The sequence below is a fragment of the Coturnix japonica genome, chromosome 4 (assembly GCF_001577835.2).
Source record: "Coturnix japonica isolate 7356 chromosome 4, Coturnix japonica 2.1, whole genome shotgun sequence".
Taxonomy (NCBI): domain Eukaryota; kingdom Metazoa; phylum Chordata; class Aves; order Galliformes; family Phasianidae; genus Coturnix; species Coturnix japonica.
The window spans coordinates 37,513,259-37,536,832 of record NC_029519.1 but is presented as its reverse complement, the minus strand read 5'-3'; the positions used below and the strand labels follow the sequence as shown (position 1 = coordinate 37,536,832).

Sequence of the window (23,574 nt, the reverse complement as noted above, 5' to 3'; positions counted from 1 at the left end):
GCAAACTGGTTGCATCAATTTTTTTATCAAACTAGTACAGCAAGAAAGGGAATCAGTGTTTGCATGCAAGTTCTGGAAAATGGAAACAAACAAATAAAAAAATATATTTGTGCTTTTCATAATTCTAAGAAAACTGAAATTTTTAATATAAATGTACTTACTTTATAATGGGATGATAACAGCAATAATGTTTCAACTATGGCAGTAACAATATGAGTGTCCAGTTCTGCACATATTGTTCTATGGTATGCTAATGTCTGAATGTAAATATTGCAAACACATAAATAAATCAAGAAATGGTGCCTGAGAGTGCCACTGGGAAATGCAACATGGGCAGCTGTGCAAACAACTGTAATATTGGGACAAATTTATGAGCATGTGTAGACGCACTCATTTTCTGCTTCAAAGGAAGGTTTTACCTTTCACTGCAGGTGATTTGACATTATTTGCCATATCCATCATCTAAGTGCAGTAGAATGCTGGGATTTCATTGTTGGAACAGAAGACGGGAAATAAAAAATAGCCAAATATTAAACTTACACTCCAGTGGAATTTATTTGCTAGTTTGTTCTTGAAATTTGCACATTTAATTACCTGTGGGAGAGATTATTTCTTGTGGCCATTGGATTTTTCAAAGTCAAAATAACTTGTAAACAACTGCTGATGAAATTACCTGCCACAAAATGTTATATTCTAGCAAAGAACTCTGACATAAATTAAACAAAAACTTTCATTTTGTATACAATCCTTCTGCCACCTTTTAAAACTTGCTTCTTACCAAGTGCATTTCCCATAGTCTAAGTAGTTTGGTGTTGAAACTAAATGGCAGCAATTGAGATTCCCTGACTTGAGGAACTACTAGTGCAAAGCAGCTAAAACTATTCAAATTACATCTCTGTAAAACACAAGTGGTTATGTATTTCTATCTTGACTGCCCTACATGTTATTTAAAATCTTTATCAGCAGCAATTTTCCTCAATCGCTGATGCTCATTCAGCTGTTATGCAGAACTCACCAAGCATTGGATTATTCACCCACTAATCGGGAACGTGAGCTGTGCTTAGACTGTCATGAAACAGGTTAGTTTTACCCTACTGATGATGTGTTGTTGCGCTACTAATTCTGTTATGGTGGTCCTTCAAACTGGGAAAAAGGCATTTACTTTAGAGCTCAGCATTGATCGTTTGTTTGAAACCATAAAGCTGTCAGACTGGTATATCTTACTGTGCTGCCACCACACTTCTATTTCAAATGCATTCCTAATGCTTTTCTTAAAGTAATGAAAGTCCCAAATCTTTATCAACCACCATCAGATACTTTAATATAAAGCTCACCTACAACATTTTGTATGAAGCTTGAGTTCAACTTCTAGTGAGAAAACTGCACACAAAAGTTGAGTTATTCCACATTCTCTAATTAAAATTCACTTGTGTACATGGGCAGGAAAGAGTGTAGAACCTTATTAAATGGTCACCATTGGAATGTCTATTTGGAAATTAGATGTGGAATTAAAAGCCCAACCTTCTGTAACATATTACAGAAGCCATTCACAGAAAAAAATATCCAGTTATGTACGGGAAATTGGTAATCACAGCCTGAACCTCTGATTAATCAGCTGAGGCAAGTGCTGGGTCAGCTGTGGGAGCACAGGTGAGAGTAATTATGCTGTGCTCCTGGAAGGTGGGGCTTGACTCCGTCTCCTCTAGACCTCATTTAAGGGCTGACCACCACTAATGCAGCATCTCTTAAAGACTGCTCCCTGGTGGAGTTTGCCTCAGCATTATCCCAGAAAAGGTATCTGTATTGGTGAGTTTTTCCTTATAAATAACCTTTTGAATATCTGTTACTGTCTTTGTATCATTACACCTTACGAATTATAAATTCCCTGATCACAGAGTACGGTATATTTAATAACCAAATAATGGGAGCTGTTGGAATGTTGTTAAGGTATTTACATGTGAATGTAGAAAATTGTGTTAAGCACTGATTTCTAACAGCCTAGGAAGGAAGTCTGAGTTTATCCATGTTTTTGGATCTCTGCTCTCTGATTAGGGAGTTTAATTCTCTTGTACTTATTACTTAAAATTATAATGCTAACCACAAAAAAAGGAAAAAAGAAATATTAAAAAAAAGGAAAAAAAAAAAAAGGAAAAGGATTTATTAGTGTATCCTAGTTATATAGTAGCATTTACTAAATTCATTCAATAGCATATCTGAACTCATATTTTTATTTTGGTAAACTTAATTTAGTCACCCCCTTTAAGGGAAATAGAAGTTCTTCTTTCAGGAATTTCCCACGCTGTATTCAAGGCCTGAGCCTTAACAGGAAAAAAAGTTAAATATGGACTCCCTTAATGGCTGTAATTAGTTTTCAGTTATGCATTGTTAGTCCTACAAAAAGACACACTTGCAAGGCTGTTTTGGGGAACAACAGGAAGCCTGAAATTGCTAATCAGGCATTTTATAAGTGCATGCAGCTCCAGGATGAGGAGAAATGGCTTTAAATTGGAAGAGGGTAGATTTAGACTGGATATTGGAAAGAAATTATTTACTGTGAGGATGGTGAGACCCTGGAACAGGTTGCCCAGTGAGACTGGGGATGCCCCCTCCCTGGAAGGATGCAAGACTAGGCTGGATGGGGCTGCGAGCAACCTGGTCTTTAGGAGGTGTCCTTGCCTGCAGCAGGGGGTTGGAACGAGATGATCTTAAGGGTCACTCCTAACTTAAACCATTCCATGACCATTAGATGCATTAGAACTGCATTCTTAAGAAGAAAAATAAGCAAGATATATACAAGATATATTGTATCTGAAGGGTCTCACAAAACAAAGCCTTTCGCTTAATGTTCATAAGGCTTTTGCTCACAGCCGAGAAAAGCGTTTCAGATTCAAACCACACCGCATCCTGAGCACGTCAGGACAGTAAGCGCAAACTCGGCGACGTAACCACCCCCCCCTCGGGGCGCTGCAGGGCTACGCCGGGACATTCGTCTCCCTCGGCACTCACCAGGGCGGCTCGGTCCGGCAGCTCCGCCTCCCAGCGAGCGGGAGATTTGAAGGGCAGAGGAGGCGCCATGGTGGAGGGCCCGTGCTGCGCGCTGTTCGCGGAACGCCTGCGGGCGAGAGTGCGCCGTGGGCAGGCGGTGCGCAGCGCGCGGGGCAGCGCTCTGCCGGCCGGAGCTCTCGCTGCGGTGAGCAACAGGGGGCGAGCTCCAATTCTGCAGTGTCCGTAGGAGCGGGGCCGGGGGGGCTTTCAGATGTGCTTTCGTTTGCTTCGATTCAGACTTGTTGGGGCTTGTGAACTCTTCTGGTAGCAAAACGGGCTGCGATATAGACTGATTCTTGCTAGGGGGGTGGCTGGGGTTGTTTGCCTTAACTGTTAGTGCTCTGCTGCGCGGGGCTGTGTGTACTTTCATCGTAAGCAAGTATGCTGGGTACCCACGGGCAGAAGGCTGGGGAGCTAGCTTCCCAGCACGCATACACCCTCCTTGGTGTAGGTAAGGCAGGGTACAAGAACTTGTGACTTAGGTTCAGGAAGGTAATGCCTAAACAAACTTAAGAAAGAGTGTAGTTCTAGATATGCCTGTTCAAATCAAGCCGTCAGCAAGTTAGTCTGTAGCTTTGTATCCCTTGGGGCTAAGCTTTTTAGAAGTAAGGACTTACTCTTCTAATTTCATAGAGAAATTGCATTCCCTTCGGTGCTGCTTACGTAGCGCTGCAGAGGTCAGCTCTGATTGCCTTTATTCGTCAGCAAATGGCCATCACGGGGCGCTCGCGTGTTTACAGCCCGAGCCGAAACCATCGCCGAGGCTTGGGCCACTGCTGAGACAGTACCGAGGGCAGCCACGCTGTGCTATCAGTGCTGAACTGACAAGGATTTACTTGGAATATTTTGAAAGTCAAGTTCGTTTTTCATCCCTGTCTCTTCTTACTCTGGTTTATTTTAAACAAACCTGAGTGGATTGAAGTGAAAAGAAACCTTACCGTGTCTTCTCTTACTCGCATACTTTTATTGGAAAGGGTTAACAGTTGATGTGAGGGTGAAATGGGGGTGCTTTCTTATTTCAATAATAGGCAAAATAAATGGTGTTCATGTCATGTAAAAAAACAAAACCTGTTTTTCCATTCAGTTAATAACTCCTGAAAGGGACCTTTAGAGACCTTGAGTCCCCATTCAGCGGGACCTTGACAGGTGAGGAAAACAAGCTGTCAGAAACTTGTGAAGTTCAGCATTTGTTCATTCTGTTTTAATCTTTTTGTGTGCTCATTTTCAGACTGCTGCAAGTGAGGAGAGAGCCTCTAGTCATGATTTCCTTACTGGACAAGTTTTCAGGGGTGTGGAAACATTGGGAAAGGAGCTTTTTATGTATTTTGATCAAAAAGCTCTGAGGTAAGAGCTAAAAAGAAGGTTTACCATGCATTTTCAGGGGATCTTTTTGTTCTTGCTTTTGTCATGTCCAGCGATTTGGAAGTTAGTGTTATGGAGAAACTTCTGTACGTCCTCACTTCAAGTGCTTGAAACTCTCTGTAACTATCTGTAGCTCTTTGTAATGGAGTCTTTGATCTCTTAATACTACTTTCAGCATAGTAGTTACTGCAGTATATCAAAAGAACATCACTCAAAGTTCATTCTAAAGAGTATTACTTAGAGGTCTTGATGGTTTAAGAACCCCTTAATGTTGTATAGAAGACTTCTAACTGCAGCTTTAAGATGGTCTTATTTTCCAGGTTTTCATAAGACAGTGTCTGTGAGGGAGAAATGTGTTACTGGTGAACTCTTAGGCAAAAAAGTGGATCAAACAAAAAGCACTTACAATGCTGTATGGCACTGATTCTAAAAACTTTTGCTTTGAATAAAAAGAGAAAATCACTTCCTTACTACAAGCTATAATTGAATAATAGATCCTGAGTTTAATTAGTGCTTTTTTCTATTTGTAATTAAAATAGGAATTTTTTGCTTGATTTCAGCAAATAAAGGTAATGAAACACAATAGAGTGAAATCTTGTAACTTTCTTAAGGCTTTCTAATATTAAGATAGTAATGATCATAAATTAGTTTCTTCTTGCCATGAGCTGACTGGCAACTAATTTCAATGTTTCTTTTAAACAGTGTAGTGAAGCTTGGCTAATGACATGATCATGAATGCGGTCTTTAAAAGGAACTTTCTCAAAGTTTTAGTGCAAGGTTTTGGTTTATACTTTTCTTGACTAGTTAATGACACTTCAGAGCTGTCAATAGGTAATAGAAGCAAATGCAGATGGGGTAACTAAACTAACTGAACTGTTTTGTAAGGAGAAAGCTTTGGTCACAGATATTTCAAGATTAATGAGTAAAAGATATAAGGATGTTACATAAGGAGTTGGCTTTAGACAATGCCTACTGAAACGTTGCCTTAACTTGACTACAATTATATAACATGCCCATTCCTGGTAAGTGGCAAGGAGAGCTTAAAAAGGTACATACATCAGATGTTGAGTTTATTTTGTCATTAAGTATTTGTTTGTCTACAAAATATTGCACTTTTCTCTGTAAATTAACCTCTGTGAACATGTAGTCTGTTGCTGTGTTTCTCTTAATGGCTAGAATTTATGTACATGCTTACTGACTTGGTTAGGTGAGAAGAGCTCGTAACTGTAAAATCCAGACAAGCAAATGCTTGAAAACGTTAAGAATAAATACCCATAAGCATTTTCTTTCTTTTCAAGGATTCACTTTGGTATGAATGGTTCCATGCGTGTTAATCCTGATGGAAGCAAAGACAGAAATGGAGCATTACCAGTTTTGGAGATACAGCTTACAGAAGATATTATTTGTTTCTTTGAGGTGACAGCAGAGTATAGGTAAAGCAGAAACTAATCAACTTTAAATAACAACAGAAAACAACAAAACAAGAGGGGGAAAAAATGCAGCTTGGTTTATCACATTCTAAGAATGAAGTAAAAAATAAAAAATCATACCATGTTTGGCTGAAAGCCATCATAAGTAAAAGAAATAAATCAGAACTTCCTAAAATGTTGATTGGTATGGAAATTTAATTTTGTCATTTTTGTATCACAGTTTGCATGCAGCTGAATTAGTTCTATACCATAGCTTCAATAGATATTGTCAAGACTGCTAATGAAACTTGGATTTAATTCATCCCTCTGATCTGCAAGCTGGAACCCATTACTTCAATTTTAAGTGTAACTTTCTTAGCAAGAATAAGTATCTGTAGCAATTACTTACTGTTTTCAAACTTCTATGGCCCTAAGGTTATGTTTGTTGGGTTTTTTGACAGCAAATTGCTATCATTTTACTAATTAATGTTTATGTAGCAATATTTGTCCTTTAGCACTGTACTTCCTGCTTCTAGTGAAACTAATGTAACAAGCTTAATTCTAAAACATTCTAAATTGTTTGGTGGGGAAAAAATAAAAACATGTAAATTCAAATAGCATAGATATATCATATATAAGCTTAATACTGTGGAACAGCTAAGCTCCTGCAAGACTGAGAACTTCTACTGTATTTCTTGCAACTATTTGTTCTTCAGTTTGGTTATAGTTAGCCTAATAATCGAAGTTTAAGAAAACATTTCCTTTTCATGTTGAAACCTACTGAAGCCATGAACTCATTCTTACATTATGGTTGCATGATTATCATGTTGCAAGCACATTTAACAACTAGTTTTCAAGCTAATTTGAATCAAATGAGGATGATTTCTTGTATGTTGGACAGATACTTGTATGTTCTATATATGTATCATTGCACTGTCTTGCAGTGGAGTGGTTGATATTTCTGTGCCTCTTCCTGTAGGTAGTATTTTTACGCTTTGTATTATCTGCAAATAATAACCTGTTACGCTGTCATGTATGATTTAAGGAAAAAAAAAACAATTGCTAAATTATCTTATAAGTAAGATTTACTAAAAACATTTCTGTTGGTTTTTCTCTTCCAGAAATGCAGCAGAGTGTGAGCAGAAAGTGAGAATGATGGAAAGCTTGGATGTGTGCTCTTCAAAGTTTAGCTTCTTAAGAGCAGAAAGTGAGGTAAAGCAGCAGAAAACCCAGATGTTATGTGATGTGTTACTGGATCAAACAGTATTACCTGGAGTTGGAAATATCATAAAAAATGAAGCACTATTTGACAGCGGTCTCCATCCAGCTGCTAAAGTAGGTGGATTGCATCAAGATTCTTTTTAATTATCCCAAGGTATTAGGAGAATAAATATATATAAACATAACATTTTATCTTCTAATCTTCTTTGTTTTCTCATCTATTGTTAACTAAATTGTAGTTCTATCATTCTGATTGGAATAACTTGATATGGCTTTCCTTGGAACCTGTTATTATTGCTCCTGTCTCCCAGGTTAGACATCTATTGCACCAAGCCTTTCTTACAGCTTGGAACTTCTTTTATAGAGAATTAACTTTACCTTCAAGTCCCGTCTTTGTTCAGCATCATGTTGTGCTGTCTTTAAATTGTCAGCCTATAAATAAAATTAAGACTGCCTAGGGTTTCTTTGCTCCTTTCTGCAGCAAAGTAGTCTGATGTTAGCAAAGGGAACTGAGATTACATAGAATGTAGAGAACAGCAGGTGAAAATAGTGGGAGTAATTGTTAAACATACTATTTCTGGAACTTCTTTGTAGGATAAGTGTGAATTTTAACCTTAATTAGAGTTGTATGATTGCATTCATGGATATGATGACTATCCTTTTGAAGTGACTTCTAAGTTCAAGGGGAGTCGTCTCTGTGCAACCAGCAGAGCAAATTCAGAGTTGCTAGTTCATACGATTTCTATTATCAGGAACTCTTAGGTCAATAAGAAGGCAGCATTTGGAGTGCTTGTGTCTTTACATTTATCATTAATGTTGTTAGTTGATATAGCAATATTGTAAAAATTGTATTTGTATTATTTGCAGGTTTGCCAACTGACAGATGAGCACATACGTCACTTAGTGAAAATGACACGTGACTTTACCCTGCTTTTTTATAAGGTATGGATGGATATTTTTAAGAAACCTCCAAAACTTGATTCCAGCATCACAGCTATATTTGATCAACCAGGGGAAAGAGGAAAACAAATGAAACAAAGTGTTTCAGTGAATAGGAGTCTTGCTTGGATGTTCTCTATTTATCGCAGATTTTCTAGAGATGGAAAAGTGGGGAAATCTAGACTGTAAGAATGTGCAGAGCTTTGGCCCACTTGCAACAGGAAGAGTGTGTGTGGGCCAATTCAGTACAGTTTTGCTGTACATGTGCTGTGAAGTCACTCAATACATCAGAATTAATAGAGGTTAAACACGTGCGTGTAAAGTGACAATGGTCACTCTTCACACTGGGAGCTAGAGGTTGCCCCTGGGAATTCTTTTAAGGGAATTCAATTAATGCAGCTTTATGAAACTTGAAATGAGAAGTACATTTATGAGTGAATACATTGTAAATCTTAACAATATTTCTTCCTAACTGTGACATTTTCTTCAGTTGATAAAGCAAAATAAACTCAAGCTTTTCCCTACTGCCACATCTTCAATAGGATTTAATCTCTTGTGTTTTCTACCCTGTAGTTCCTGGTTGCTCTTCCTCTTTCCAAAACAGAATGAAAGAATTGAGCCTAATTCTTGTATCTTGTTGCTTTTATTTTTTGAATGTTTTTCTTTAAGCTGCATGCAGAGGAACGAAATGCTTGTCTGTTTTCTCAAAGTTCTTCATGAAAGATAAGGAGCTAGAGTTGCTAAAAGTTCTTTTTGGTAGGCTAGGAGGAAAAGATTGAAAGGTTCTAATACAGTCTTTCAATGGTAGAGGTTATAAATGTATTTCATTTTAGTCTATTTAAATCCCTGCTTTCTGTTAACCTTCCAAAGAGTAGTGTTTAGTCTAGCTAGAGAAATATTTTCATCATCCAAACTCCATAGGGAAGCCTACCAATAAAGAGAGAGCAAGTGGTTCTGTATCAGCATATAATACTAAGAAGCGTAATTGTGTCACAAGCATTTAGACTAACAATAAAAAATTTACATTTTCTGTAGCTTGGTTTACCTACCTTAAACTTTTATAACTAAACCTACCAAGTATTCACCAGTTAAGTACTTGTTAAGAATAAAAACATTACAAAAATAGATAAATATATGGTAGTGGTGATCATTGTTTATAGAATGTTGTTATACTGTAATTCTTGTAATAATCATTCTACACTTTGATTTGTAGTTTAACACCTTACAGATAGGAGTATGTGGGACTTTGTTCATGTTGTAAGCTGTTGCTTTATCTGGTTTTAATAACCAATGGAACAAGACTAATAAAAAATGGGCTTCTAAGGATAAATCTGCAAAAACTTGCTTATGAATGCAAACACTTTACTGCTAATTCCTTCTGACTGAATTATTGGCTGTATCTCTACTGGACTCTTCCTGACTTTGTTTTTCCTTCTGTCAGTTTTAGCTGGGGTATGCCTGTGTTGACTTTACATGAATTGTCTCATGAAATACGCCTACTTGTCAGATCTTTGGGGTCTCATTAGGTCACTGTGCCCTTTGAGTTTGTTCTTTTCTTACTTTAACGTGACTTTCTGCCAGCTCCTGGGGATGGGGATCTTGCCATTGTGCCAACAAGCATTTCACAAGCCAGCCTGTCTGGTGTGATGAGCTGTAGGATAAAACTCAGCAACTTTACTGGGCTCAAGCTGACTCTTATTCATTTTCTCTGCTGTGTTGATTGGAGCTCATGGGCTCTGCATGTGTATTCTTGCAGCTGACAGGTCAAAGAAGACTAGTGTTAAATCAAAGATAGATGGTCCATCTAAATGCAAGGGATCCCTAGCATATATCTCTTGATGCCATGCCAATGTGTTTTCTGTGTATTTCTTCCTTTATACCAATATTCAGAAAACTTTGCACCTACTTTATACCAGATTTAATGTTAGTTTTTTAAATAAAAGAAGATGAAATACAGGACATAGCCCTCATGGACATGCCTTTAATATATTTGTTTAGTCATTAAGCTTTCTGTCTACACAGCTTTTTTTTATTATTATTATTTTAGTTTCAGATGAGCTGTAGAGAAGCTACCAGAATTTATATAGTATCTGTAACTTGGGTTTTAAATATGTTCTATTTTAGTGCCGCAAAACTGGAGCTCCACTCTACAAACACTACAAAGTGTACAGGCGCCAAATGTGTGGTCAGTGCAATGAGAAAATCACTGTGTGTCGTTTAGGAGTGAATAACAGGATGACTTACTTCTGCTCTCGATGTCAAAAGGCTGATCCCCAGCTTGTCAATGTTAGGTATGATGATGACTTTATAACACTTAGGTACTGATATCCTGAAAGTGCTGTTATGATAGCAACAGATAGCAATTAGAATGTCTGCATGCAAACCAGTATGTGTTTTAAATCTAAGCTCACTTGTATTTGTTAAAAAGAATATAATAACGTTTTGGACATTGCTGAAAATGGTTAAAAGCTTTGATTAGAGTACTTATTTTAAAGATCCCTTCTGTAATAAACTAACTAATCAAACATGGAAATCATAAAAACAACAAAAAATATTCTAATTTATTCACAGTGTTTAGAAAAATTATTCTCTCTTCTCAGTTAGAAACATAATAGGCTTGGATGCTTACATGTGAGTGAGTTGAATAGCATGAGGAAGGTAGGAATCTGTGTCTCTCTCCCTTGTTATAGGAAGGCCCTCAGGAATATCTAAGCAACTGCATCTACATAATTTTGTTCTGGATGTAGAGAGATACTAAGGAAAAGCAAAAGTGAATTCAGAATGCAGCAAGTGCTGTAGAGCTTTAGACTTTTTTTCCTTTTAAACAGTTCTGGAAAGCTTTTACTATAAGTGTGCCACAGAGACTTTCAGTTCCATATAAATTGTGCTAGCAGCAGCCTTTTATTTCAGAAAAAGCACAAAATGCATTTGATATCACAAAAGGGCAAAAGGTAAAAGTTTCAAAAGCACCTTACTCACAGATTCTTCCACACCTAAGTTATTCTTGAAAATTTTCATCTGAGGACTCAGAATCTTGCTTTTTAGTACTGAGCTCTGTCAATCTCATGAAAGACACACAATTTCCATTTTAAAGACTTTGCTTTCATTAGTGTGTATGTATATATGTATAAAGACAGAAAAGTTTTTAAGATATACAGGAAGATATAGAAGTTTTACACCAAATTATCTTACTGTGCTACTCTCACTCCCAAATTTCAAGATTCATATGGCCAAAGGGATTTTGTGTAATGCTTAAAAATCACTTCTCAGCGCAGATAAACATAAACAATTACGGCATAGAAAATAAATATTTCACGTGCTGATAAAATCAATCTCCTGGGTTGTTGGTGTTTTTCCTAATAGTTATGAGAAGTACTTTGAAAAACAATAGGGAGGTGGAAATGTTCCACTGAGGCACACAACAAGGAAATGATGCAAGGGGAAGGAGTAACTTTTTCTGCATTTTAGAACAAGCAGTGTCTTTATGAAAACAAACAACTAAGCAATAGTGTGTTTTAAAGTTGTCGTAATGGTAGCTATGGAAATATGAAGGCTGTCCTGGATGTACTGTCTCTTACTTTCAGCACTGGCAACAGTGAAGTGAAAGACAAACCATGTTCAGAACAACCATGTGGATTTGTACAAGATCTTATTTGTCAGTGATGAAATTGGGTAGCTACTGGTAGTCACTGTGCTGAAAAATAGTGTTTTGCAGGTGATAATCTGCTCTGTTGGGTAGTGCTATTGTGCTCTTTGGATCTGTGGTAGTTCCTCAGAAATAAACAGGAGGCATTACTTTTGGAGTGACCTCCCTGCAAGGCTGTTTCTGGTACTGTCTTTATTCTTATGGTCGGACTGCTGCATTCTACTGCTCTTTCTGCTACACAGTAAATTTTACTACTTTAAAGTGTCTTTATCTCTTAGGTGGCTTTCCTGCAAATCCAACCTTCTCATGTTTGAAGATAAAAAGCAGCCCATGTAATCAAATTGACTTTGTACAGATGAGAAACTGCAGTATTTAACTCAGTGATTCCTGTGTTAAGTCCAGGAGCTTATGTTTTTGCTCAAATGACAAAATAAAGACAGTACCCATTATAAGCAATATCTAAATTGTTGAGGGGAGAAGTATTATACTTGCAAAGATGATATGCTGAACAATTTCAGTCTCATAACAAATCCTTGACAGCTGACTAGCAGAAATGATCTAATAATGTATTAAAAATGGTTATTTTTACTACTGGTTGGCCTCTTTTGTTCTCTACCCCAGTATTTTGGGATGATACTGTAATGTCTGTTAAGGAGAGTGATAATTACAGAGTAAGTAAAAGTCTAAGGAGTGCCACAACAGTTCACCAACTATGGAGACAAATGTTTGATGACTTGGCAAATTTAGCAAATTTAGTACCTAAAATTTTGCATGTCATTGAGCTGATCATTTCATTTCATGTGCTAACAGTTTTTGAATAGTAAGATAAAACTAGCCATTTGTAGCATGCAGTGCCTAAAACATTAACTACAGTTCTAAATAAAAGTACCAGCATATGAATACAGTAACTTAAAAGAAAGTAACTACAGATAAACTCTTCAGAAACATTTGCAGTACAGCTTTGTCTCACCAGTAATAACTGCAAAGACACCTAAATGTTTAAAAAAAAAAAAAAGGAAATGGAGACACAAAAGAAAGATTTTTATAACTTAAACATTTTCAGTTATGTTGGCTTTTATGACAGAGTGGCCTAATGGGTGCCATTTACATGAGAGGGGGAAAAAAATTGTTGAAATTTGTTAGATTGTGACTGTCTGAATAGTTCTTAATTCAGTAATGCATCTGCTAGTAAATATTCTGTACAACAGATTGGGGGGTTAAGGTACAGAATTGGTTGTCCTTTCTTGCTGAATTTCTTGCTACTCGAGAACAGTAGGGAAATTGAGAGAGGCTGGGGCATTGTGTTGCAGGGTTTCTCTGTTCATTGTTAACTTTCTGTCAGTGTTAGTTTGAATATTGGGAAAGATTTATTGGGGAAAGCTGAATATTGGGAAAGAGATGCCTTCTAGGTAAGGAAGAAAATCAAACTCTTACAGTGACATGCTGTTAGGCAGGTATAGCATGCTGTACTACTTGTTCTCTATGTTCTCGCCTCCCTGAACATAGTGATGTAAGGTAATTTGTAGAGGAAACGTCACAAAAGACTAACATCGTTCTTCTGTTTCACAGCAAACTGCCAACTAGAAATAGCCTAATTGGCTGGGCATGTGGCAGGGGGTCATGTTCTAATGAACATGTAGCTCAGAATTGTGAGGAAGAGTGGACGTGTATACGCTGTACCCTAATAAACAAGCCTTCTGCTGAAGCTTGTGATGCCTGTTTGACTTCAAGGCCTGAAGGTATTGAAAGATTGCCTGGAGCCTGTTCTGGGGGAAGGAGGGTTGTGGTTTTGGTGTAGGTTTTACAATTATAGAACTCTAGAAATGACTTACTGTGAATTGTATTTATATAACTTTATCACATTTAAAGTTGGATTTAGAGGAAATCTTACACAGGTGATCATAGAATCTGTCTTGTCTTAAACCCTAAAAGTGTCTTGCCTTCATGCATTGTTTGCAGGTTCTATAGACAAGTCTCTGTGGTGACCGTTTGTTTTTGCTGGAGCAAAGAGTGAAACAAAATACAATACTTTAAACTCTCATTAAAATTGTTAGACATCTGTAGGAAACGCCTGGCGTGGTGCAGAAAAGTAATTCACATTCCTTCAAGTGAACAAAACTCTGAGTACAGATTAAGGAGGATTTGGGGCTAAATTTGTTGATATTTCCTACAGCATCTTTAATGATGCTATCGAGACCTCTCGGTGGGTAGAAAGCAGATGTGAACAAGACCTATAAGAGGACATAGAGATTGCTACCTTCTGTGCAGATTTCTGTAGAATTTAGATATTAAGAAGAGATAAGAGAGGTAGTGGACAGACTTTCCACTGAGACCTGTTTTCTTTCTGAAGAGGAACTTTGCATTCTCCTTCACCTTTTGTAGAAAAGTGATTAAAATGTTCAGTGAAGGGATATACAAGAATTTGACTCAAGAGTCTCATTCCTTTTTTGAACTGATACATGTATTCCAAGGAACAAAGTCTAGAGTTATGAGTGTGTGGTGTTAGGGGTAAAGCTAATCCTTTAATCGTTCTGTACTGAAACTTTTCTACCTCAAAAACTAATGCTGTATTTATTTCACATTTTGCACAGTGAGTTTTTCATTGAAGACAAAGAACACTGAAGATTCTGCAGACTTTAACAGATATCTCATGAAATATCCTTGTAATGACTTCAGAAAACCAAGCACAGAAATAAAGATCAACAGGCAAGCTGCATTTGGAAATACAACTCTTGTCCTAACAGATCTTGGTAATAAAGCAGTGTTGAAAGATGATATCCAAGTATCCAATGGATGCTCTGAGTATGTTACTCCAAAAGGCAATTTTAGCCAGAATCAAAATAACATCCACCCCTCTGGAAGAAGTAGTATAGACAATTATTGCTCAGCGAATGTAACTTCTGTGGCTTCATCTTCTTGCCAGCAGCCTCTCTCTTTCAAACCCTTAAAGAAGAAGCAGAAAACTCATCATGTACCTTCTGTTCACCAACACAGTGTAACAACTGGGTATGTATTCTAAAATATAATCAAGTTTTGAGTTTTATTTGTAATTATATAAACAATCTTTACCCCTGAAGATGAATGAAATATTGTGCTGTGGAGTTCACACAGTGCTGTCTTTGGATTTCTGCCAAAGGTAATTTCCTCTTGAGTAACTAAAACTACACTGAAACTTCAAAAGCACTGAAGGATCCAGGCTGTAGCTGGAAGTCCTGAGTCTGGCACCTGTCCAGTACTGCTGTTAATTGAACAGCTGTTCATAGTCCAGGTATTCTCATGAATAAAAAAGATTTGCTCAAGTAGGTAAACTAGCACAGTTCTACCAAAGGAGTTCTCTGATCATTGCTTGCCTTCACTATTTGTTTGGAGGGATCTTGAAACCATTGTGAAAGATTACAAATATGCAAACTGATGATCCTTTCTAAAGTACTTACTAGGCAGGTGATTGCTTTGTCTCTACTACCCTGATTAACTTGTTTTCCTTGTGTGAACACAGGATCTCTAGTCTTTTGCTTTCATTATTTGCAAAAGAATGTACGCTCAATATGTTTCTTAATTATAACCTAAAAAGAAATGGGTAGATGATGGAACATCCTTAAAATGTGCTAGCTATCTAAAAATAAGTTAGAGATGCTAGAAACGGATTTACTATCTTACTTAAAATGCGTGAATTCTCAGACCATAATGAAAGTAACTGAATTACTTGTATGTTTTAGTTGAAAGTATTTGTCAGCTAGCAATTTTCAGCTTCTTTTCATAATACAAACTTCTGTTCAAGGTAACTTAATGAACCTACTGTTGCTATTTTCTCTTAACTCTTCTCCCTATCCCATACGGAATTACTTTAATGCTCCACCTATCCTGAATTAAGTTGCAGTTTGTTCAGACACATCCACTTCCAGTGAAGAGAAATGTGAGAACGTGATAGGATTGTTAAGGAAAACTTGGGCAGACATATACAGCAGTAATGGGAGTGCAAGGTAGATTTCACTGATGGTGGTAAATTATGGAGGATGAATGTAAAAGATGTTTCTGATACACTACAGCATTCTCAGTCCTGTGTCTGTTCTGAAGTACAGAAGTTATTTATTGCATTGAAGAACCAGTTTTGAAACAGGACCTTGCTAGTACGTCGATACTCTGTGAATAAGTATTTTACTTGCTGTCTCAGAAGACTACAGAGGGAAGATGTAGATGGGATGAGAATAAGAGAGCACAAGGAATAAATTAGATATCAATCACAATAGCAGGTAGTTATCAAGGGCCACTAACTTCGGCATTACACAAGACAAAAAACTCTGTACCACAAAATGTGTGAGCTTTGTGGGGTTTTGTTTTTGTGTTTTCCTGATGAGGGGTAGGGAGAATGTTTTAATGAGGTATTGGAATAAAACTTTGCTGTCTACAGGACTATAATCTTCCAGACAAATTTCCTAAGTTGAAAACTTTACAAGAATGAATATAACTAATTGATCTTTTTCCCCTGTGGCTTCATCACTGCTTTTCTGCTCTATAAACATATTAGAAATATTTCAAAGAGCATAGAAATGGTAACATGAAGAAGAATACTTAAGTAAAACCTTGTGTATTGCATTCGCATAATCTCTATCTCAATCAAGAGGGAGGAAGAAATAAACTTTATCCCACCCAGACAGCACTGTTCCCTCCCCTTAGCCAGATTACTTCTTGTCAGAATACAATCATTACAGTAATTTTTTAGTAAAGAGAATAGGAAAATTCTGGGAAGCATACAAAGTACCTTCAACTCTGACTAATTAATTGAAGTTGATCTTTTTCCCACTGAAAGCAGAATGTTCAATTAAAATGTGGTGAGATTTAGGGTGGGTGGTATAACAGAGGAAGTATGATTTGTTTTGTTTTGCAGCTGAATTTAGGAATGCATTGAAATAGCATAAAACAAAGGCTATTGCCAAGCAAAGTTTGTGTAATGCTTTTTAGATTATTCACTCTCAGTAATCATTCACCTTTAAAGGAGCAATAGTCTACATTAGAGAAGCAAGTTAAGTTATTCAGCTGACATTGTATGCAAATAAGCACTGAGCGTGCCATAATAACAGTAGGAGTGAGTTCTTTGGCTGTGGTGTTGGTAATCCCTTTAGCATTATGCACAAGTCATTTTGTAACCTGTCATTACAGCAAACCTCAAGTTAATTCGACAGATGATATTCATACGCTGAGCGCAGGCCCTCCTCGCTGCAGTAAACACGGTCACCTCTGCAAACTCAGAACTGTGAGGAAGGACGGAGAAAACAAGGGCAGGATGTTTTATTGCTGTCCTCTACCCACTGAAACTCGGTGCAACTATTTTCAAGTAAGTATAAGATTTCATGGCCTGTTTTCTAATAGGTAAGGTTTTTCTTTTTCTTTAATTCAAACACTTTTTCATGCAGCCACCTTACCCTAATCATCTGTAACTGCACAAGTGTTTAAAATTACCTCATGGACCGCATCTGTTCACAATGAATTGAAACTAAGAGTATAATCATGGCTGTACTCCTATTGTTTCAGTTACTTCTCTTACATCTGAGAACATACTTGTTCATGCAAATGCTCTTAATTTGTTTCAGTGTATTGTAAGGCAGATGCATAGTAGAATTTTTTTTATTTGGAGAGACTTGTACAGCTCATTTAGTTCAGTCTCTGGGTTGAAGGACTGCCGCAAACTTTAGATCTGGCCATCAGCTATATCTCTGTCAAGACAAAATCTTGAAAACCTCCGAGGGCACATCCTGTAGTCTTGTCTGTTGGTTCCACAGCTACGCTGCTGTGCAAGCCAGCCTTCATGGCTGCATCCTGTGGTCCCAGCGTCTCACTGTGAATGTATGTGACTGGGAAGAGTTTAGCTGGGTCACCTACCAACAGAAAGAATGTATGAATTTAAGTCAATAATGACTGTGATGTCATAATTTGTAGAAAACTGTGCATTAACATCAGTTGAACTTACAAAGCCTAGTTGAAATACTTAACACTGATTAAAGAGCATGCAGTGTACTGATCACCAGAGAGATCAAACTATCCTAAGTAGCAAGAATTTCTGTTAAGGACTCTCTTGTAGATCCATCTCCCTTTTTAATTTTAAAACATCTATGATAAAATCATGCCTAAAACTGTTTCTTTTGACAGTGGGCTGACTTGAGTTTTCCATTTTGCAACCATGGCAAAAGATGCGTTATGAAGATGGTACTGAAGCTTGGTCCCAATAATGGAAGGAACTTTTTTGTGTGCCCATTAGGAAAGGAAAAACAGTGTGGCTTTTTCCAGTGGGCAGAAAATAAGCCATTTACACAGTCTATTCTTTGATGTTATAGTTAAGACATCCTGAGAAACAGATAAGTACAACTCTCATTGGTCATTTCTCTTTTGTTGTTACTTTTGATTTTCCTGTTCACTGATTAATTAGTGAAATAGCTCCCATAACTAAGAGAAAACTACAGATTACTCTATCCCAGTTTTTAGAGTCCTGTAACATTAAACATTGCTTGTATGCTGCATACTAACTTGCAATATATTGTGTCACACTGTTATATTTCCAGTCAAATAAATGAACCACTTTCTATTTTTCATATGAGTGTCACTGCACTGTCAGCACTGCAGATTTTCAAGCTGATATGACTTATGGAATGGATGAGTTAATCTGAATTTGTACTTTTTTTGGTAGACTCTTATAAATGTAAACATGTATTTTAACAAATAAAATTTACTGTGTTCTTCAATACAGCTTCATGTTTCATTTCTTCAGAGCTTGCAAAGAAACAACAGACTGTACATTTTAAACTTTACTATACTGAATGCGTGACCTTGTTACATTTGGAAAACAGACATACACTGCCACACAGCTAATAACATGACTGAAGTTTTCTTAGTTATGTCTTAAATCTGGATCTTAACATTTTATTTGGGTTGGTATTTAATTATGTTAAATGTGTAATAAAATCAGTCCACTTCTGTGGTTAAAACAGAACTGAAAACTTGTAAATGGTCCACCACTCAGTATTGCTTTTCTTTAACTTTTGGGTTGTTTTTTTGGTTGGAAGGAGTGGTAGGGAAGATGATACTTTTTAAGTTTTCTAATCTGTGGAACTATAGCCCAGTTTAAAGCATCAACATCATGCTGTCAGTGAAACCAATTAATTTTTGTCCTTGACATCAGCTTCAGAGAAGACTTTATTCTTTCCCCTTTCAGTAGCCTATGCCACACTTCAAGACCTTTAAAACTTTCTTTGAGATGATAATCTTCATTTAAAAAAATAAAAAGTCAGACTGCAGAAAAGTATAATGGCTTAATAATCCATATGTTGCTTGGTGGATTCTTTCCAGCTTCTGTATATATCTTTCATGAAGCCTGTTATTTAAAGTGGGGTTACTGAACCCAACCTGAGAACAAAACAAGCTACTTCACACGGTAAAGATCCTTTATATAAAAGACACCAATGATACTTATTGCTATGATGGTACCATCACTATCCTATGCTAATTTGGGTTTTACATCTAAATCTTTAAAATTGTCTGTTATGTGTACAATTTATTATTAAGAGAAAGTGATTATTTTTACATGTTGTTGGGTGTCTTGCACAGGGATAAATCTTTAGTGGTTTAGCTAGACATGAAAAATACAACTATTTTTGATCATTTGCCTTTAACAAATGTGAAGCTCTCAGTGAAGCTAGAACTTGAATGACTTTTTCAGACTTTAATACTTCAAAGAGAACAGGCTGTTATGTCTCTTTTTTTACCCAAATCTTACCTGCAAGACAAGTAAATGAATAGTTGTTTACATATAACACTAGCTTAAAGGATTAAGTGCTTCTATTAGCTACTGCTGTTACTTTCTTTTGTATTTCCTTATTTCTAGAACATGTGTGTGTGAAAATAATTAACTGCATAAGCAATGTGTAAATTTAACCTGGGCAATAGAGCAAAAATATATTTTACGTACATTTACCATTCTTTAATGAATTATGTACTATATCCTGCTTAAACTAGGGAAATGTATACAAGCCAAAATATTTTGTCGTGATCAGCTGTTCATCTATATAAAAAGTAATTTCTCCTGAAGTCTGAATACTTTAAATGCATGAGAAATAATCTGGATGTTATTATTAAAATAACACTTTATCTATCTATTTTTAAATAAAAGTTATTTTTTTAAAAAAATAATACTTTCTGAAACATCTACAATTCCTGCTGTTTTCAGTCAAAAGAGGAACTGTCTATCCCTAAGGTTTCTGTTCCTCATGAAATCTACTGTAAATGGTTTAAAAATGTAGTCATTTTCAGAGACTTTGGGGTTATGACATAGTGTTGTTACTTTAACCTCCTGCATCTGTACATAGCCAAGAAACCGTCTGTGTTACAAGTCTCTCCAGGAGGCTGTCAGAACTGACAGGCTTACATAAGCTTCTTTGGCTTGATGCATTTCAAACAAGAAAATAATTGCAGCTATATAGCTAGCTTTACTGGAACATTTTGTTTGGAAATATTACAAGTTTTGGAGATTTTTTTTTAGACATTAGTGTTATAATGTGTGACAGTGTGACTTATAATGGAAGTTTGTACTTAACCATCTTCTAACTTTGTTTATGACAAACTCACAGAGGATCAAACTGAGGTCACAAGATGTGAAGTAGACTTCAAACCCAGAAAGTCCAAATGCCATGCCTATTTTCTGCTCTACAGTAGGCAATTTAGTTACTATCACAGTTTAAATTTAAGTAGAGTACATCTTTCATTTTCAAAGTAATATTTACTTCCCAGTTGTGACATGGATTAGAATCACACAATTTTCCTACTTTCAGCCCTTTGTGTCCTTACTTAAATTACTTTTATTGCCATCTATTTGTTAAAGGCATGTGTTTTTCTTAACGCACATATGCACAACTACCATTTTTGATGGCAATATGAATTAAGCAAATAGACTGAGGCCTGGAGCAGTGGTCTTACATTACTAATTCGCTGAATAATGCATTTATACCTAAAATATGCACTCAAGTTTTGAGTCATGACTGCACTGCAGCTGTAAATACAGACCTTTACTATTACAAGCAACTTTATTTCTGCAGCCACTGTAAAATGCAGCACTAGTTCTCACTTATTTTTCTGAACAGAAAAAAAACTAAAAGCATTTTAGTTTAATGGAGGAAGGGGATATTCAAAGAAGTGGAAAATGCCATCCTTTCATCTGCTAAATATGTGTATGAAACATTTGTTACTTTCACATGAAATCAAAAGGTATGGCAAAGTCTTTCATAGACTTCAGAGCAACTGTGGGCCCTCTTTCTTGCTAAACAAAACCCCTTTGCTAGAAGATTTAAGACTATTCAACTCTTTCCTTTGTCCTTCTGCACTATGCAATTTTACTTACTGTCAGCTACACTTGTATTGACATTTGCTGATGAAAGCTCAAGTTAAACATCTCGCATGTTAATATCCTGCAAGTATTTATTTTTATTCCTTTAATGTTTGAAAGGTTGTTTACTATGTCCAATTTTCATTTAAGTATTTAGAACATATATTAAAGATCCATTTGGAAAAGGTAGGAAATATACCCTATTTTGTACTGAGCTCAGACTAAACAGCATTCAACTTCAGTTTATGAGTGAATCTAACTGCACACTTCACTGGATTGAAAACCAGCTGATGCATACATTTTGCTGACACATCTGTACTCAAGGCTGATTCCAGCCACCTCCAAAAATACTCAAAGTGGGCCTTAGCGTAACAGCTTGAACATCACATCTTCAGGTAACAACTCATTGTACTCCAATAGTTTGTAGTTTATGCATAGCAAATAAGATTTTCAAAGAAACTGGACAGCAACTTGAGTATTAGCTGATCCCACTGCAAAGCTTCACACTTTATTTGGTTCTACACAGCAGCACAAAAGGAATCATGTGCACACACAAAAGGAGGCAAAACAAAACAAAAGAAAACAAACCAAGACCATAGCAGTTAGATCACTAATTGTACACTTGAAACATTCTTTAGCAAGTCCCAGCTCGCAGCAGTGAGATGCTCATTCACACGTAATAAATTAGGTACAGCTTTAAATCAAAACAAACAGTATTTTTCCTTTACTCACTGCTCCCGTTTTACCTAGTGCCCATTAATTTCAAATTCAAAGTCTCTTGAGTTCACAGATGAATTAACTTCATTTTTGATTTAATACTATGTCAATAAATAAAGAACACGAAAAAAATTAAGCACTTGAACTTTGTTACTTAAATCTCCAAAGACCAGCTAAAGCCTATTTTACATACAACCACTTACCTATATCTATTGTAAGGTCTCTGCAACATAATGCAGTATGCAGGATTGACAGTTCTGATGGTAATAAATACTGAAAAAGGCTATTCTTGAGACAGCACTGTTAATCAAGCCACATTCAGCTATCTGGTCAAAAACACCAGTCATTCTGTTAATTGCGAGGCTTCAGGTGACAATCAGCTAGCAGGCTCTGCTGATTGAGATGAACCTTTTAATGACAGCTTAGGTAATTATCTTCAATTTCTATTTAAAGATTGCTTAGGCTGCTTGATCAAAATTACCGATGAAAAATTTGTCGCTGAGGTTGGCATTGTTTCCTGGGAATAGGAACAATACTGGGCAGTAAATCAACTCTGCAGCTCAGTATGGTGCTCTCAAGCTTCCACTTGTGTGGCAGCTCTAGAGGCTGAGCCACCAACTTGCAGCAGAGCTCAAGTTTACTCATTACTGAAGAGTGATGTACAGCCCGCTCACAACAGCTACTATTTGCCAAAAGAGCATGTCGGGAACAATCTCCGAGATTCCCATTCATTCTCCATCCCACCTGTGAACGCACAAAGGGAAAGGTTCTGCCTAGCACCATTAGCCAATATCGAATTGAAATGATGGAATATTTATCTGGCATTAGCACTTACATTATCATAACAGTACACTGCTGTTATAAAACTTTATGCAAGACTGAATTCCTAATCTCAACTCCAAAAGACTTGATTTTTCAAATTAACATTAACATCTATTTTTGAATGCAATTGGAGATACCTTAGCTCAGCTGAGCAAACAGGCACTTATCTCAGGTCTAAACCTCTTTGTGATACAGTAACCAGGATAGCCCTGTGACAGATCCTCCTGAGAGCCCAAATACAGCAGTCAGCCAAAAATATGATAATATTAACACAAAGCATAAATCACAGTGATTTTCAATTACATAGTCAAGAATTCACAGTGCTCACATTTTCACAATCACTGTGAAACCCCAGTTGCTTTGAAATATGACATTTCAAGTCATACAACCTCCATATAGGAAAGTCAAATTCATATTCTAATAAAGAGAAGGGCTTTAATAGAAAAATCTGTTGCATGGAGATTCTGCACTTACCCATTCTAAAGATAGAAACTCTATGTTAAAGAATTAACAACTTAAAATACAGAAGAGGAAGATGTGACAAGACAGAAGGGAAACATTTCAACAGATAGTTTATTAGAATTCTCCTTTAAGTGGGAATTCTTAATACAAACCCTCATTTCTTACTACTCTGAATTTTCCTGGGGAGAAATGGTTAGAGTGGGCTTGAAGGCTGAATCATGAAGCCTACTTGAAAGACAGGCACCTTATTTCAGTCTTCAGAAAAGCTGTGAAGCGATTACTTTTGCCAGTCTGAAAATGTACTGTCACCAGCTGAAAACGTTACTGCATTCCTCAGTTTCCTATTCTGCATGGTTTTTTTCCTCCTGCATTATGCTTTGTGTTGGTAATAACAGCTGGGTGACTGTACGGTAAAGCAAAATAGCCTATTTACCCATGCTCCAAGAAAGAGCTAGAAAAAAAAAGAAAAATAAAATAAAAAAAATTAAGGTTAGTTTTCAACTAGACAAACTTTTTTTTTTTTTTTTTTTTTTTGAGCTGCAAAATCACCAGAACCAATTCCATTCCATAAATGCATACTGCAG

General features: G+C 36.6%; 2 protein-coding genes across 8 annotated transcripts in view; one reads left to right on the top strand and one right to left on the bottom strand.

The window, feature by feature from the left end:
• Positions 1–1,732: 1,732 nt before the first annotated feature.
• On the top strand, positions 1,733–19,785 carry NEIL3 (nei like DNA glycosylase 3). Of its 2 annotated transcripts, none has more exons than XM_015861458.2 (10): positions 1,733–1,806; positions 4,274–4,389; positions 5,706–5,840; positions 6,938–7,151; positions 7,905–7,979; positions 10,101–10,267; positions 13,192–13,361; positions 14,214–14,628; positions 16,780–16,954; positions 17,767–19,785. In XM_015861458.2, exons 2-10 carry the CDS (start codon positions 4,364–4,366, stop codon positions 17,941–17,943), a joined length of 1,554 nt encoding a protein of 517 aa, XP_015716944.1. In that variant the 5' UTR covers positions 1,733–1,806; positions 4,274–4,363; the 3' UTR covers positions 17,944–19,785. The 2 variants fall into 2 exon arrangements, with proteins under 2 accessions (XP_015716944.1, XP_015716943.1); XM_015861457.2 differs by lacking the exon at positions 1,733–1,806 and adding an exon at positions 3,013–3,190.
• AGA (aspartylglucosaminidase) overlaps positions 14,253–23,574 on the bottom strand; it is a 24,850-nt gene continuing 15,528 nt past the window's right edge. For 4 of the 6 annotated variants that reach the window (XM_032444183.1, XM_015861460.2, XM_032444184.1 and 1 more), the window contains exon 9: positions 14,253–17,495. In XM_032444183.1, the coding sequence (XP_032300074.1) occupies positions 17,326–17,495 (170 nt within the window). In that variant the 3' untranslated portion in view covers positions 14,253–17,325. Of the gene's footprint in view, positions 17,496–21,465; positions 23,442–23,574 lie in introns of those variants that run through there. The other 2 variants (XR_001554925.1, XR_001554926.2) reach the window with 2 other exon arrangements.